The 14,661-nt window shown below is 40.2% G+C and overlaps 1 protein-coding gene across 11 annotated transcripts in view; it reads right to left on the reverse strand.

The window, feature by feature from the left end:
* neo1a (neogenin 1a) overlaps positions 1-14,661 on the reverse strand; it is a 158,631-nt gene that overhangs the window by 2,296 nt on the left and 141,674 nt on the right. For 3 of the 11 annotated variants that reach the window (XM_072380082.1, XM_072380081.1, XM_072380076.1), the window contains exons 17-28: positions 14,410-14,642; positions 9,943-10,081; positions 8,263-8,370; positions 7,135-7,329; positions 6,365-6,397; positions 6,093-6,161; positions 4,992-5,127; positions 4,059-4,303; positions 3,409-3,501; positions 2,903-3,073; positions 996-1,283; positions 577-713 (exon numbers count right to left, since the gene is read on the reverse strand). In XM_072380082.1, coding sequence (XP_072236183.1) covers positions 577-713; positions 996-1,283; positions 2,903-3,073; positions 3,409-3,501; positions 4,059-4,303; positions 4,992-5,127; positions 6,093-6,161; positions 6,365-6,397; positions 7,135-7,329; positions 8,263-8,370; positions 9,943-10,081; positions 14,410-14,642 — 1,847 coding nt within the window. Of the gene's footprint in view, positions 1-5; positions 111-576; positions 714-995; positions 1,284-2,902; positions 3,074-3,408; positions 3,502-4,058; positions 4,304-4,991; positions 5,128-6,092; positions 6,162-6,364; positions 6,398-7,134; positions 7,330-8,262; positions 8,371-9,942; positions 10,082-14,409; positions 14,643-14,661 lie in introns of those variants that run through there. The other 8 variants (XM_072380086.1, XM_072380080.1, XM_072380083.1 and 5 more) reach the window with 6 other exon arrangements.

Here is a 14,661-nt window from a genome sequence, read left to right on the forward strand (position 1 = left end):
GAGAAGAAAGGAGGAGAGGAAAGGAGGAAAGGGTCAGTCAGGGATCTTTCACAGAGGACTGGGAAGTTGCATGGGTGGGGTGAGTTGAGCTGGGGGATAGGTCAATGAGACTGAAGCACCATAAATGACAAAAACATGAAGAGGCAGCAGACAAAAGCAAAACATGGAAAACCAACAGGCAGGCAACAGCCAATCAATTTTTGGGAAAAAAGAAAAAAAAAAATCAGATCACAAAAATTAAATCATTCCAGTTATGGGTTTGTTAAGATGAGTTGTTAAAAGTCAACAAGTGATCAAAAGGCAGCCGACAATACCACGAAAAAATGGTGAGATTGAAGTTGAAAAGAATAAAAAGAGAGAAAGAACAAACAGAAAATGTGGTTACAACAAGTCCAGCTAACAAAAACTCTACAATCCAGTGCCCAAAGAAAACCTGACATGGATTTGGAAGTGCGATGTGTGGCTGATAAAATTCAAAGACATGACTGAATAAATATGAAATTTTTACCATCATCAGGCCTGAAAAGAAGACACACTGCATAGCTACTGGCTGCCCGTGTGAGGTGCTATACTCACGCTGTCTACATCCTCCAGCATCTTGCTGGTCTCTGGGACATCGGGGGCGTTGGGCACAGTGACTACCATCGGTGTTCGTGTCCTTCCTAGTGTTCCAATGGAGGCTGTTTTCACAACGTGAGGGTGAGTTGGAGGCCCTGGGTGATAAAAAGTCACAAAACTTCTACAGTCAGTGATGGCCTTGTGATGAAAACATCCATGAGAGCAGATAAAATTCAATTCTGCGTGACAAAATACAGTTTGTGCTCCATATTACTGTACTCTGGTAAATTGTTGATTATTTCCACATTATGCAAATGTGGATTCAATTAAGGACAACTTGGAGGAAAAGTTGCTTCTAATAAATCAGAGGTGAACAGCTGCTCTTAGGTAGTGATAAAAGCTCAGCTCTGCTGAGTGTGTTTGATGTGAGTGCTTACCGGTCTGAGTGAGCAGGGGAGTGCTGGGCAGGGCGGGTGACTCGTATGATGGATGGCTGGAGGCTGGGATTACAGGTACAGCAAAGCTCTTGAGTGGGTGGGCGTGGGCGTGCGGGTGGGCTGAGCGGTGTGGGGGAAGGTTGCTGGAGTAGCTGGCCTCCTCCTCTGTGGTGGTGGATCCATGGTAGCTGCCCTCAGGGTCGGCCAGGATCTCAGAAGGGCAGGAGGCCTGGGAGGAGGCGGTGGCTGGAGGGAGGGGCTCAGAACTGGGGGTGTTTCTCACCGACTCTGGAGAGGAGGAGGGAAAGGGGGGAGGTAAGGACAGACATCGAGCCAGCTTCATAGGCCTTTCGGATCTGTCTTGACTTTTTCTTTCAGAGCTAAAATGATTGGTTGAAAATCGATTTAATAAATCAACAGACGGATCTTAGACAACCCGTAATTTATCTCAGATTCACAGATGTCAATAACTTGCAAGTTTTTTTCATCTTTTATGATATTAATTGTAGGGGCTAGAATTTTGGACTGTTGGCTGGATGAAATGAGCTATTTAAATGCATCAATTTGAACTTTGGGAAAATGTGATGAGCATTTTATATCTATTCAAAACATCAAACAAATCAGACTACTGACTGAAATTACAATCCGTGGGTCACTTTCAGAATAAAAACAATTAGTTTCAGGTCTTCTACATTATGTTTTTCTCACCCATACGAATAGCATAGTGGAATTAAATTCAGCATCACTCCCAATTTAGTTTATGTGCTTTTACATGAACATCCCTGATTTAATCCTTAAATTAAGAACATAGAGGTTATGTGCAACATAACCTTGTATTCACGGTCATTAGAAAATCTGGAATTCTTAACACAAGGGAAAATTGTATTACATTTTTCATAATTTCACCTACTATGATCTTTATCAGAAGAGATTAATACAGGACCAGGTTTTTACATTATGACAATATTTTTGTTCAGAGGATTACACCCTGTTCAGGTCTCTGAAATCACAATGTTTACATGTGCAACACATAACTGGATAAAAACCAGGATATTTAAGCATTTGTAATTGCACCAATAGCATTAAAGACTTGATATAACACTTTCTAGGAAACACCTATCTGTCAACTGACTTAGAAAGGTCAAATGTAGCTTTCCCCACTGCTACAGCTACACTCCTAGATTGTATATAACAGACAGACAAAGCCACCAGGTCTGAGAGGTGAACTAGAAAAGCTTTCAAAAGTAAAATCACCGACATTCACTCCGGAACGTATGACTCCAAAAGACATCCATTTAAAACATGTCTAAAATGTTTTTTTCATTTTTCAAGTACGACTCTCCAGCTCCACTTTTTTTGTCCAAATGTGATCACATTCTGGTCCCAGACAAATCCAGGATGACAGCTAAATGTCGAGCTGAGGTGTTTAAAAGATTGTTTTACGTCTGAAGTTATAAAAAAGTCCTTTTTAGTCTCAAGTCCTTATTTTTTCCCTCTCTTCTGACTCTGAAAACAAGTTTTTCTTAAAAATGAAGAAGTCATAAACAGCAATCTATCAACTTAATACATTACGAAACACCACACTTTTTTCCAGTTCAGCTGTAAACTATTCAGCAATGTGGCTCAACTAGACGGAAAACAATTCAAACCATTACCATGTCTGACCACATTCCTGCAGGAAGACTTTGTCAAATGCTGATGTGATGTATTTTCTGACAACAGAAAAAAATCAGAGAAGAATTCTACCTAACATTATGGAGAGCTAAAACATGAATGTAACAAGATGGCAGCAGTCACACATGGATGAATAAGCAAATGGCAACTCAGTGAATGACTATGGTCAGCTAAGGCAGGTCTCCGTCCTCCTCTGCATTTCTCATGCTGTCCAGCAGGTGGCAGTGTCTCACCTGTAGAGTCCACCCTGTCTAGATGGGAGATGGGGGTGGCGCAGGCGTGCGGGCGTGGATGCCCACTGCCCTGATGGTAGAGGTAGCTGCGTGTCGGTGATGCCAGGCTGCCCATGTGATAATAGTGGTGATGGTTGTCAAGGGAATGGATGGGGTGAGCACTAATCACAGCTGTGAATGGAGATGGACATGGATACACAAACACGATGAGATGTCTAACCAGCTGCAATAATGATGATTAATGTGGATGTTTTACTGGTGAGATTCACACATGCACTTTTTTTGTCATAAACACACTTAATTATTCTGTTTGTCTGAATTCAGAAAGCAACAAATTCTCAAAGCAAATATACATGAACACTTTCTGAGAAGCATGAAATGAGTTTTGCGCTTTGATTTCTAAATATTTCCTGAAGACTTTACAGACTGACTACTCACTATGTGTAGATTACACAAGCTCACCTATTAGACCATGTAGATACACACACACACACACACACACTTACGCTGGGGTGGCTGTGCGTCAAAAGGCATCATCATTTTAGGCCTCATCCCTCGTCGGCCTGCTAGTGTTGACATGCTGTCCTCTGATTCGTGGCCTAAAAGGTACGTGGAAACCAGCCAATCAGAGAGAGCTACTACTCTACAGTACTGTTTTTTCTCTTTTCATCTTATAGTAAATTATCCATCAGGAAATCTGCTGTATTTCATATCACTGTGTTTTGATTGCATTTCTAAATGTAACTTTTCTAAAGTCAAACTCAGCATTCTTTTATCATGAACTAATTTCACTGAATGCATATCTGCAGTTCGAGCATGTGTGCTCGCAGCATCATGACATGTAATGGGCCGTGTGCACCATGTATGAAAAGCATGAAATGTTTTGAATGACAATCACACACAGAGACAAGTGCTGACTTGTGCCACAAAGTCACCATCTCAAATGATCCGTTGTTCCTACAGGACAAGCTCTCGAAAGCAAACAAGCAGGTATTATCCCATTTCCCTCCCAAAAAAAAATTAAAAATCAGCTCTTCATCAGCAGACATTTTTTGTCTGCTGGCCAAACTCAAGACTTCTGCTCAAAGCTATTATTTATGTGAGCTTCCTTTTCCAAAAGATCAAACTTTAAATGTTCCTCTGGGGAAAGACTGACCACGGTAGGAGTTGCGTCTCTGCTGCAGGTGGGGGTTGGTCTCCAAGCTGCTGTCAGCGGGCGTGATGTCCTGGGATGAGCGGGGGATGGGCGTCTCGGTCATGACAGGATTGGGTTCTGGCGACTTGTCCATAGGTTTAAGTTCTAGCCTCTCATGGTGAATCCAAAGATCGGGTGGCTTTAGGTCTTTGGAGTTTCCTTTGTATTTGTGGGAGCCATTTGATGACTTTGATGCAGCTCGCTTTCTGCAGGAGAGAACACAAAAGCCAACAAGGATACAGTCAACACAGTTATATGCACAACTGTCAAGCTACGGTTACAGCTTGACTTGATCATTTACTTGGACCACCATCCTTGTCCCTGCATACATATACAGGGGGAGAATAGTTACTGACTGAAGTATGTCTGACCCTGTAATGCTGTGGACTGTGTGAGAAAACGTTCAAGACACTCTCCTGTTTCTGACTTTTTCTGTGGATGATCATCATAATTATAGTCAATTTCACTTCACAGATGCCTGTCTTTATCCTACTTGAATGGTTTTTGTCAGATGACACTGTGGTTATAAAATCAGAATTTCATTAGAGCAGATTTACAGTCTGGATATGACAACGAGTCGACACAGTCTTAAACTGATTTTCAGTCACAGTTTCTGACGCATTCAACTGTCTGACAAAATATATAAGGGAAATAAGGGAAACGGGAGCAGCTTTTTTTTGGAAAATCTGCTGTAAAAATATACACTTCACAAAAATATGAAACTTTGTAGCATGCACACAGTGCCTAAGCCAACTTGAGCTTACCCAACCCACAACCACTGTATTATTACACAGGAAGGAATCGAGACGTAGATTAAACAAACCCTGGTTATTACAAGCATAAAGCAATGAGAAACAAAATGGAGACAAGAAAGGTTGAAGTAAACAGTCTTACTTTTTCTGGTGGGACGTGGTGCGCCGTGTGCACAGGAAGGCCCCGACGACAACCACTATGATGGTGAAGGCTCCCACTGAGATGATGATGACAATGACCAGGATGTGATTTTCACCATTTCCGACACCTAGTTTACCTCAAAGGGAGAGAAACTGGATTAGACTAGCCACATTTATAAAGACATCTTTACTGACACTAGTGAGTCAATCAGTGGGGTTACATGAGTGCCATCGGATCGGATTAATGGCTAAATTACAATAAGACTAATAAGTTATTCAGTTCATGTAGACACCTTAATCTGACAAAAAATTGGATCGGATTACTCGCGATGGGATAAAGACCCCAAACGTGCATGTAGACGGCAGAAGCACGTTGAGCGTTCTGCGCATGCTCGAGATTTTTGTCCCGCGATCGTCACCCTGAAGATCGAAGGAGACGATATTATTGTTGTTGTCGCCGCCGTCAGAAAGAAACAAACAACGCGATGTAGACTGCGCCGTTGTGCATCGCGTTTGTGCCATAAACATGCTCATCACAAACGAAATGTAGAGGCACGCAGCTTTATCTTGCTCTTCGTTCACCATCTTTCTCGAATACCTGAGTTTGTTGTTGTTGTTGTTGGTGGTGAAGACGTCAACCGGAAGTGACTCTATTAGCGACAGTTGAAATGGGTACAGCGCCACCTATCGTACAGGGGTATGACATGCTTTGTGCCAGTGATTCGATTCATTCACCGCCATATATCCAAGGATAATTACTCTTGCTCAGATAAGGAGCATAACTAAACTATAGCTATAATCGAGTTAATCTCATCATGTAGACCCACTGAGTGCCACTAAACCATTTCAATCTGGGATATGCCGCAGGTTAAATTTACTTATTTACCGTTCAATTCATTTGCTTGTGGCTTGTGTAAATTACATACATTTCTATATTGCAATAAGGAAAAAATATTCCTTAGTCTCAGGTATGACATTTTGAGGAAACCTAAAAAAGCCTGAAAGATTTCACTGTTATGTTACATATACAATGCCTTCAGAAAACATGGTTCCAGTCATGACCTTGTGTTTGATGAGCACTCAGAAATAATTAAAATCTTACCAAGTGTAGTCCCTGGGTCCTGTGGATGTTGGTTACCTGAAGGTCCTGGCTTTGGTGGAAGATTTGAGGCTGATATAAAAGGAAAGTGGAAAAAAAAACAAAAAACAATCAACGGCCTCTTCATGACAGTCAGAAAAATTCTACAAGCACAAACACATCGATCGGCAGATCATGCAGTGCAACTGTGTCATCAGCCCAGAAGATGGAGATCCTCAGAAAGAGAGACACATGAGGTGCAGTCGGCAGTGACAAAGTGTGGAGAGGCAGTTTACCTTGGTCATTAGCCATTTTGTCAGAGGACTCAGCTTAACAGGCCAAAGGAGAGCAGGGAGGAAGAGACAATAAAAAGCAAAAAAAAAAAAAACTGGTTAGCTGAGAAGGGCAACAAGGGACAGAGAGATAAATGAGAGATAGGAGCTGCGAGGAGGAAGAGGGGCAAAACTAGAGAAATTTTAAAAAGAGAGAAAACAAAACAGCTGCTAAACAGAGTGTGCTGCAGAACATAACACAGCCAAGCTGATATTAAGAGCAAAGCATTGGTACAGAAGTTAGATTCCATGACAAAGAAGATTTAAAAAATCCAGCCCTATTAAAACATTCAGATCTAAACAACACAAAATTAACTTCATGTGTCTCCACAACCAAACTGATCCTAAATATTTGAATTAATATGAATGCAAATTTGCACGCGAGACCATAAAGAACATCCAAAGTCGATTAACAAAACTTGGGAAACATCCACATCTCAGCTCTTTAGACATTTTCTGGCAGAAACTTGAAAAGCAAAATTCAAGGTGCAAAATTCAACCCAGATCAGACGAATGCCATGATTTACTGATAGTTTAGAGAAATCCATCCTTATGGTAATGTAATATTTTGGTGCATCATATAAAGGAAGCTTTGTGGTAATCTTGTCTAAAGTCGACTTCATAACTTTAAAAAAAAAATCAGCTCTAAAACACCAAATGAGATGTTTAATCTATCTGAAGTGAGCACGCTGCCTCCTTTGCATCCCAGTTTCAAACCCGTCATGGAAACTTACTCTTTGGAGTGCGGAACTGTACGGCCTCAGACATTGGCCCCATGCCTTTTGAATTTCGAGCCTGGATCTTGAAGTAGTAGGTGGTGTCCAGCGTCAGCTCCTGGATCTGATGAGTAAGGCGGTTTCCCACTACTGGTTCAATAACCCAGTCGTGGACCTCTGCATTTACATCTGTGCTGTAGTAGATAATATAACCTACAAAGAGATGTCAGAAAACAAAATCTAAGCTGCGAGTATTTGTATAACCACAGTTTTTCAGCTTTGAGATTGTGGGCTGGTTTGCTTTCATAACATGTTGCCTTTCAGACGATCTTTGTAGGTCAGCATGTATTCGATAAGATATTGGCCTAGTTTGAGTTTTCAACATAAAATATCTCATAAAAAAGTAATCGGTTTAATATAAGTAATCAGCTGGAGAAGTTTCATGACAATATCTCTTAGTAGTAAACAGTAAATAGAAGTTTTCTATGAAAATTAAGTATTTTTTGCTCTAAAATAGTTTTTTCTTTTCTTTCTCTGAGAGAAATCTCTAGTTCAGCAGCATTTTTTAAAGGTTTGTCATCTTCTTTCATATCTACAGTAGATCATCTGTAAAGTTTCACGTAAGGGTTTGTGAGTGGCTCATATTTTATCTAAAAAAATAAAAAGGAGAAAAAAGCATTTTTCCCCAAGGGATATTAGTACATATTTTACATTATGTATAGTAGAACATTCCATTATTGTATTCTTGGTACCATCAAACTGATCAAACTCATGTTATATCTTATTGTAAGGCAATCTGCAACATTGTTCAAAACATTCATGATGATACATATTCATTGTGACTCCAGCATTGTGAAAGCAGCTTTAATAATGTGCAAAATCAGTACAATTTTTCCAAACCTCACAAAGTATCTACTTGAATACTGCAGTCTGCAGGGATGAAATGAGAGTTTGGGCACCGCACAAATAGTCTGAAAAAGTACTTTTTGACAACTTGAATAGATATTGACTCATTGTAGCTCAATCTTAATCGTGGGTTTAGTGGAGAGTTGCTACAAATATGTTGTAATGGTCAAATTTACAGACTGAACAGAGAGCTGTGATGCTACGTAACATGCAACACATGACAGGAAGTTCCAGACTTACCAGTGATTTTTCCATTGGCTTCAGAGGGAGGCTGCCAGTTGACAATTATGGTGCGAGGTTTGTTCTCTTTGCTCACCACAGTCACATCTTTTGGGGAGGAGCTGGGAACTGGATTGGGGATGAAGAAAAGATATTTGATTGTTCATGAGGACGTCAGATAAAAGGAGACGGTGCAGTTCAAAGCACAGCAGCAGGAAGGACAAACTGACAGCTTTACAGGATATAGAGTAGACTAAGTTTGCGTGTCAAGTTGAGCTTTCATGATAAAAGAGTTCGTTATGGGATCATGTAGAGCGAGCCCATTACTTCCATGTGCCAGTGTGGCATGAATGTTTGTGTGTGTATTTGTTTTTCTATATTTAGAATGTCCAGAAATGAGGAACCCATTACACTTGTGGGGTCCATCATCTTTTGTGGCGACCAAATGGTGGGCCCCACATGTTCAAAGAGATTTTTGAGGGGTCTAAACTTGGTTTTATTGTTCGGGTTGGAATTAGGTTATGGTTATGGTTATGGGAAGGGCTTATGGAATGCATTATGTCAATGCTGAATTACCACAAAGATAGAAAAACAAGTTTTGTGTGTGCGTTTGTGATCTTGTCGAATATCCACTTGCTCAGTAGTACAACAAACCCCTGGCCGGGCCAATGAAAATCTGTCCTGTTCAGGAAAAAAGTTTCACTCCTTGTTGAAAGAGTAATAAATAGTTTTTTTTAAACCTTATATAAATTAATCCCAAAGCACATTTTAGCTTAGCAAACACATCTAACAAGAAAGTATGGACACTTGCAGCTACCAGCTTGCAAAGTTTTGATTTGTATCTATCAGTTAGTGTAGAAGTGGAGGAATCTTCAACAATCACACAGGAGGGGTTGTATAATTTCAATTTGTTTGGTGGCACAATAAGAACACTTCAACACAATGTTTTTTCTTTTTTTCATTGAGCTGATTCAGGGAAAACTAATCATTTACGCTCATCCTAGAGATATAGTGCTAAAGCAAAAGGTAACAGGAACACGAGCCCATCTATGTTTAAAGTAATAAGGCAGAAAAGGAACAATAAAACAAGCAAAAGTCCTTTTATGAGTGGACTAGCTTGAACCCATGACAGTCAGTTCTTGGTTTGGGGATCTATTTCTCCTGAGGCTGAGACAGCTGGCCCTGGGTCTGCAAATCAAGAAAAATAAATAAGCATTTCTTAAATAAATGCTGTTGTTATAACTATTATTATTAGTAGTAGTATATAGTAGTATTGGGATCATACTTATTATTCCGATTATTTATATGATTATTATTATCATTATCGTTGTTATCATGTCATTATTTTTTCCCTGATTGCACATCTTGATTAAAAGTGTCCTTAGTTCAACTTTCTTTACAGTTGATCTAAAACAATAATTTCCAATCACCAAATTTCCTGCAAGTTCAGTTGTTGGCAAATCTACTGATAAATACCTGTCTTAATATCTGGTTTACACAGACACATACTGTGCAGCCACAGCTTGATTTTCATCAGGTGAGTCCCCTCCCTCTATCGGGGCTGCAAAAGGTAAAATGTTACTGCCAACCAGCCAGGGGCTTGTCATCCTGCAGGTGCTGTTGTTTGTTTCTCAGGGTTTTATGTTTCTAGTGAGTCTTTATGGACAGTTATTTGTGTGCATATGTCTGTGGCGCTCCTACTGGTCTCAAAGGTGGTGCCCTGAGCCGTCATGCTCCATGTGCTGGTGCGACGGCCTTTGGTCACCATTACGGAGAACTCGTACAGCGTGTTGGGCTTCAGACCCGTCACCATGTGGCTCAGGCTGGTGGCGTTGGCCATCTGGGAAGAGACAGGCAAACACACAAGCAAGAAACAATTAGACAGCAGATCAATGAAGTTTTATAGTTTCTTTTTTTGTCAGTCATGATAACAGTTGATTCATTTTAATTAACATTATTTTCAGTCATTTCAGTATTTATCAGTAATCACAGTGGTTTCTTTAAATGTGTCATGAGCAATGTTAAATCAAAAGACATTCAGTTTAGTATATATAAAAACAAGAACCTATAGCAAGAACATGATTTATCAATTATCAATCAATTAAAAGTATTTCCCCCAAAAATGTTTTCATTCACTTTAAAGACCAAAATAACCAAGACTGCAGGAGTTTAGTACATACTACATGCACTAAACGGAAGGTCAAACCTCAAACTTTTACCTTTTGATATGCATTTGTTTTCATTTTGAATACACACTGTTGTCATTCTATAGAGTTGTACCCACTAAGACTGATGCACCCTAATGCATGACCCCTGCAATGCTTTGAATGTTCAAAACATCTGTACTGAGCCATTCCTCTTTTCTTTATTGCCAGGAAAACAGGAAACGGTGCAGTAAGTCATTGAATCATGAAAAAATAAATACAGTATCTAAGGAAAAAACACAGTTTATATAAAGTGAGAATTCGCCTGAACCCTCTCAGACAAGCACAGCTCATTTCTTTAAGTAGTCTTCAGGAATTGTTCTCCAGGCTTCTTGAAGGACATCCCAAAGCTCTTCTTTGCATGTCGGCTGCCTTTTGTTCCATTCTCTGTCAGGATGAGCCCACACTGCTTCAATAATGTTGAGGTCTGGGCTCTGGGGAGGATTCATCCCTCCATAAGTGTTACCACTGATTTTCAGTCCATTTCTTGTGTCATTTGGTATAGCGCCAAATAAGGTCATCCCTGTTCATCTGCTGTCAATCATTTTTTATACCTGACACTTCTTCTTGTCTCCACTTATCCAGGTACCTCAAAGTTTGTGGTACACTGCACATCATGCTGAGATATGTCTAGTTTTCAGCTAATAATGCTTTGGAGTGTGTTTTATGTTTGGCATTTTTCATTGCAACTAAAGAAATGGGAAAAAATTGTCTTTTTGACAGGATGCTACTATGATAGTTTTTTTGTTGTCTATTATGTGTAGACACAACAGTTCGTCCTTGGAGTTACGGAGAAATACTTTATAGATTCATCGATTAGTGGCAAGTGGCTTAACAATCAAAGAACACATTCATCTTTAAATGGACACGTATAAGGACTGGATTGAAAATGAGTGGAAAGGACATTCCTTCCAAACTTTAAACAATTACAAAACAATCTGGCTGCTTGGAAGCAAAAAAATAAAGAAACGCAGGGATGGTTCGAGGGTTTTGCACAGCACAACCCTGTGCAGGGTGCAGTGTTAAACTGACATGTGACCGTATTGTTTTATAAATCCAATCTATATCAGTGAAGAAAAGAATCTCTGCATAACACAGCACTGTTTGATATGACGACAAACTACATCCTCTCTAGAGAGATTTCCAAACCTACAAGATTCTACTCATTATAAATAAGCTGGAGCCTGTCAAAGCCCAATAGATGAGAGTTAGCAAATTAAAAAATCTGACTTGACTGACTCTCCAGCTTGCTGCGAGTCTGGAACTGTGAGTCACATTTGCCAGTGATGTTGCATGCAATGACAAAAGTGCAGCTGTCCGTTGGGGGCTGTCAAACAGAGGGCAGTAGGACAGGAAAAGAAAACACTATGTTCTTAAGAAACACGCAGCCAGTTTAAAAGAAGTCGTCCCTTCAATAATGCACAAATCTGTCTGGTAGGACTTGATCTTAGAGAGGTGTTTAGGTGAAGAGGTCTCAGTTGGATGTACTTCTGTAGCCCAGCTATGGTTACATAAATAGAACAGCATGTACAAGATGGAGTTTCAGGAGCACAGTTCCTGTCTAACAGACTTCTTAACATATTCGATGAGTCTGCACAGCTCTTTGATTACTAAGACAGAGTGAATCAAACCAATTTGAGCATCCATCAGGAAGCTAAGCAGAACACAATATTGTCATGTTGTTGTGCATGTACTCAGTCTTAATGAATTTTTTGCATAATATACTAACAAGTCATAGTTTCCTTCTGTTTTAGTCTGAATAACAATAAATAAATCATAAATGTTGAAATGTCTTGTGTGTAAAGACCATCAGCTGACAAAGAACTGCACGGAAGCATCGTCTGCAAGACTTTTCAGTTTGCGTTCGTCTGTCCTCTGAGTTGGCTGCATGGGGAATGCACTGTCAGATCCACATCCGCTTTTCTGGTTCTCGGTTTGTGTTGTCCTTGTTGAATAATTTATCAGTAAACGCAGGCCTTTATCTGAGCTCTGCTCGGTCACAGGTTTGCACACATGCATGAGCACACACAAGTGCGCTCGTATCCACTGTGCTCAGTTATTTGGAGATTAATATGGTACAGCAATGTGCAAACTCATAGGAGAACATTTCTTTAAAGAATAGTATTATAACGTTGTGATGTTAAACATTTTCATCACAGTATCAGAAAAGAGCTAAACTGAAAAGTGGGGCTTATTTACAATATTTGATTGCTCTGCTTCATGCTTGTGTTGAGACGGTGATATTCGGTTGTTGTTGAATGAGGTGGATGATACTGATAAGTACAGCCACACTAAAACCCACAGAAGCATCAAAGAGATCCCAACGGTTCTGGTTACCAAAAGATGCACATTACCATGAAGCCCTCTGTGTATGGGGGAACATTTCTGCGTTCAATCAACAGCTTGTTTTTGGGATTTGAAACCATTAGTCCTTGTTTTCACGGTCAGAAACTGTAATGTTACGCAAACAAGCGCAGACGTTTTGAGTGTGAGGGCAGATATGCTCTGCTACACTTCAAACTGTGTTTCTGCACTCAGATTCACTGTTGTGCATCCATGCCCTGCGCTCCAGTTTCAACCTGTCTCCTTTCACTCAGGCTCCCTCTGTGTGCTTGCAAACGTGTCTTGGATTTTCACGGTTTACTTGCAGATGGTTGCGAAACAATCTTGCAAACCCTCCCCAACGAAATAGAATGCCAGACATAATGTTCACCATGATATGATCACTATTTCCTTATGGGTGTCCTCATTTCACTTCGCGGAGTGCCCTCCCGACAATAAATGGCAAACTGGACTCAGTCCCACACAGGGCTACTTGCTATGCATGTAACGTTTGTCTTCTCAAACGTTTAGAGCTGAAACACCGTGTTAGTATTTCTCCTTATGATCAAATACACATAGCACAAATAGAAACTGGCTACCTGTCACACTGATAAAGGAGGAAATAACGCCACCTCTGACCTTACCAATACATGGATCAGAAGCAGGAGTCTACAAACTCACTTTACAACATGCATTACTACAGTCAAGGACCTCAAGTCAGTCTTATATCGCATGGTGCTAAAAGGAGTTTTTATGGTGATACAGTCTTCTGCCATCTCTGTACAAAATAAAGCTAGATTTCTAATATTCCTACTGATTCTGTTGGAGTAGTAGGACCAGACGCCTAGTCTGTTTGGAGAGCTTTCTTCTTTGGAGGTCAAACATTAGTCTCACTTTTCCATGTGCCAACATTAGTATGACGATATCATAAAAACTGTAATGTGGTGGATGGTGTCTGAGTTGGCTGCTACCTAAAGCTTGATAGCTACATGTCAGTATTTGTCCCACACTGTTACTTTAACGAGAGAACATATTGTAAATAATTGATGTGTTTACTATTGTTACCTACACACTCTCCATGTGAAACTATATGAGAGGAAATCTGATGTTGTTTTGAGTATTACCTCATTCATAAAAACAAAAGAGAGCTGAGCATCTGCTTCTCATTACAGTGCTTTGAAGGTTGAGTTTTTCTCTGATACAAACATCAGCAGTGTGCTCCCCCTGAGATTGGAAGCTTCTGCGGGGAATACTTTATATATCTTCATATGATATTTCCTTTCATTTTCAGCACATCAATAACTCTTGGGCAACAGTGGGCTTGCACAACAAAACCCTTAATATATACAGGAATTATATGGTATTAAATATCACTGACGTTTGATCGCAGTGGAAATACTTTAGCTGTCTTTGAGCCATTAAACCGAGCAGTAAACAAGTTCAAAAGTGAAGATTTAAACCTGCAAAAGTTAAATGAGTTTCAGAAATATGAGCTTCAACTCATGCAGTGTTTAGAAATAAAAATGGTTCTGATTTTGTTGGAAAAATCAATCTAAATGGACATTAAAAATTCAACAAACTTAAATCTTCTCGAAATGAAGAGAGTCACATGTAAAGTCAGGGAGAGAGAAGAATCTCTTACCTTCACTTTAGTGTTGGCGGGGATGTTGGTCTTCCATCGCACGGTGTAGAAGCGGTTATCTATGATTTTTTGGTTCTTAGGCAGCGAGTTGTCAGCCCAGGTCACCTTGATGGTGTCGTGGCTCAGCACGGAGGCCTGAACACCCACGGGAGGCATCATGGGGGTAGGGTCTGGTACTGGGGTGTATGGAGCATGGAAGAGTTCGTACAGGTCAACATCGGGGTCTATGGGGTCTGCGCGTCAGGCAGTCAA

Source organism: Leuresthes tenuis, unplaced genomic scaffold, assembly GCF_036924035.1.
Source record: "Leuresthes tenuis unplaced genomic scaffold, fLeuTen1.0.hap1 SCAF_2, whole genome shotgun sequence".
Lineage (NCBI taxonomy): Eukaryota > Metazoa > Chordata > Actinopteri > Atheriniformes > Atherinopsidae > Leuresthes > Leuresthes tenuis.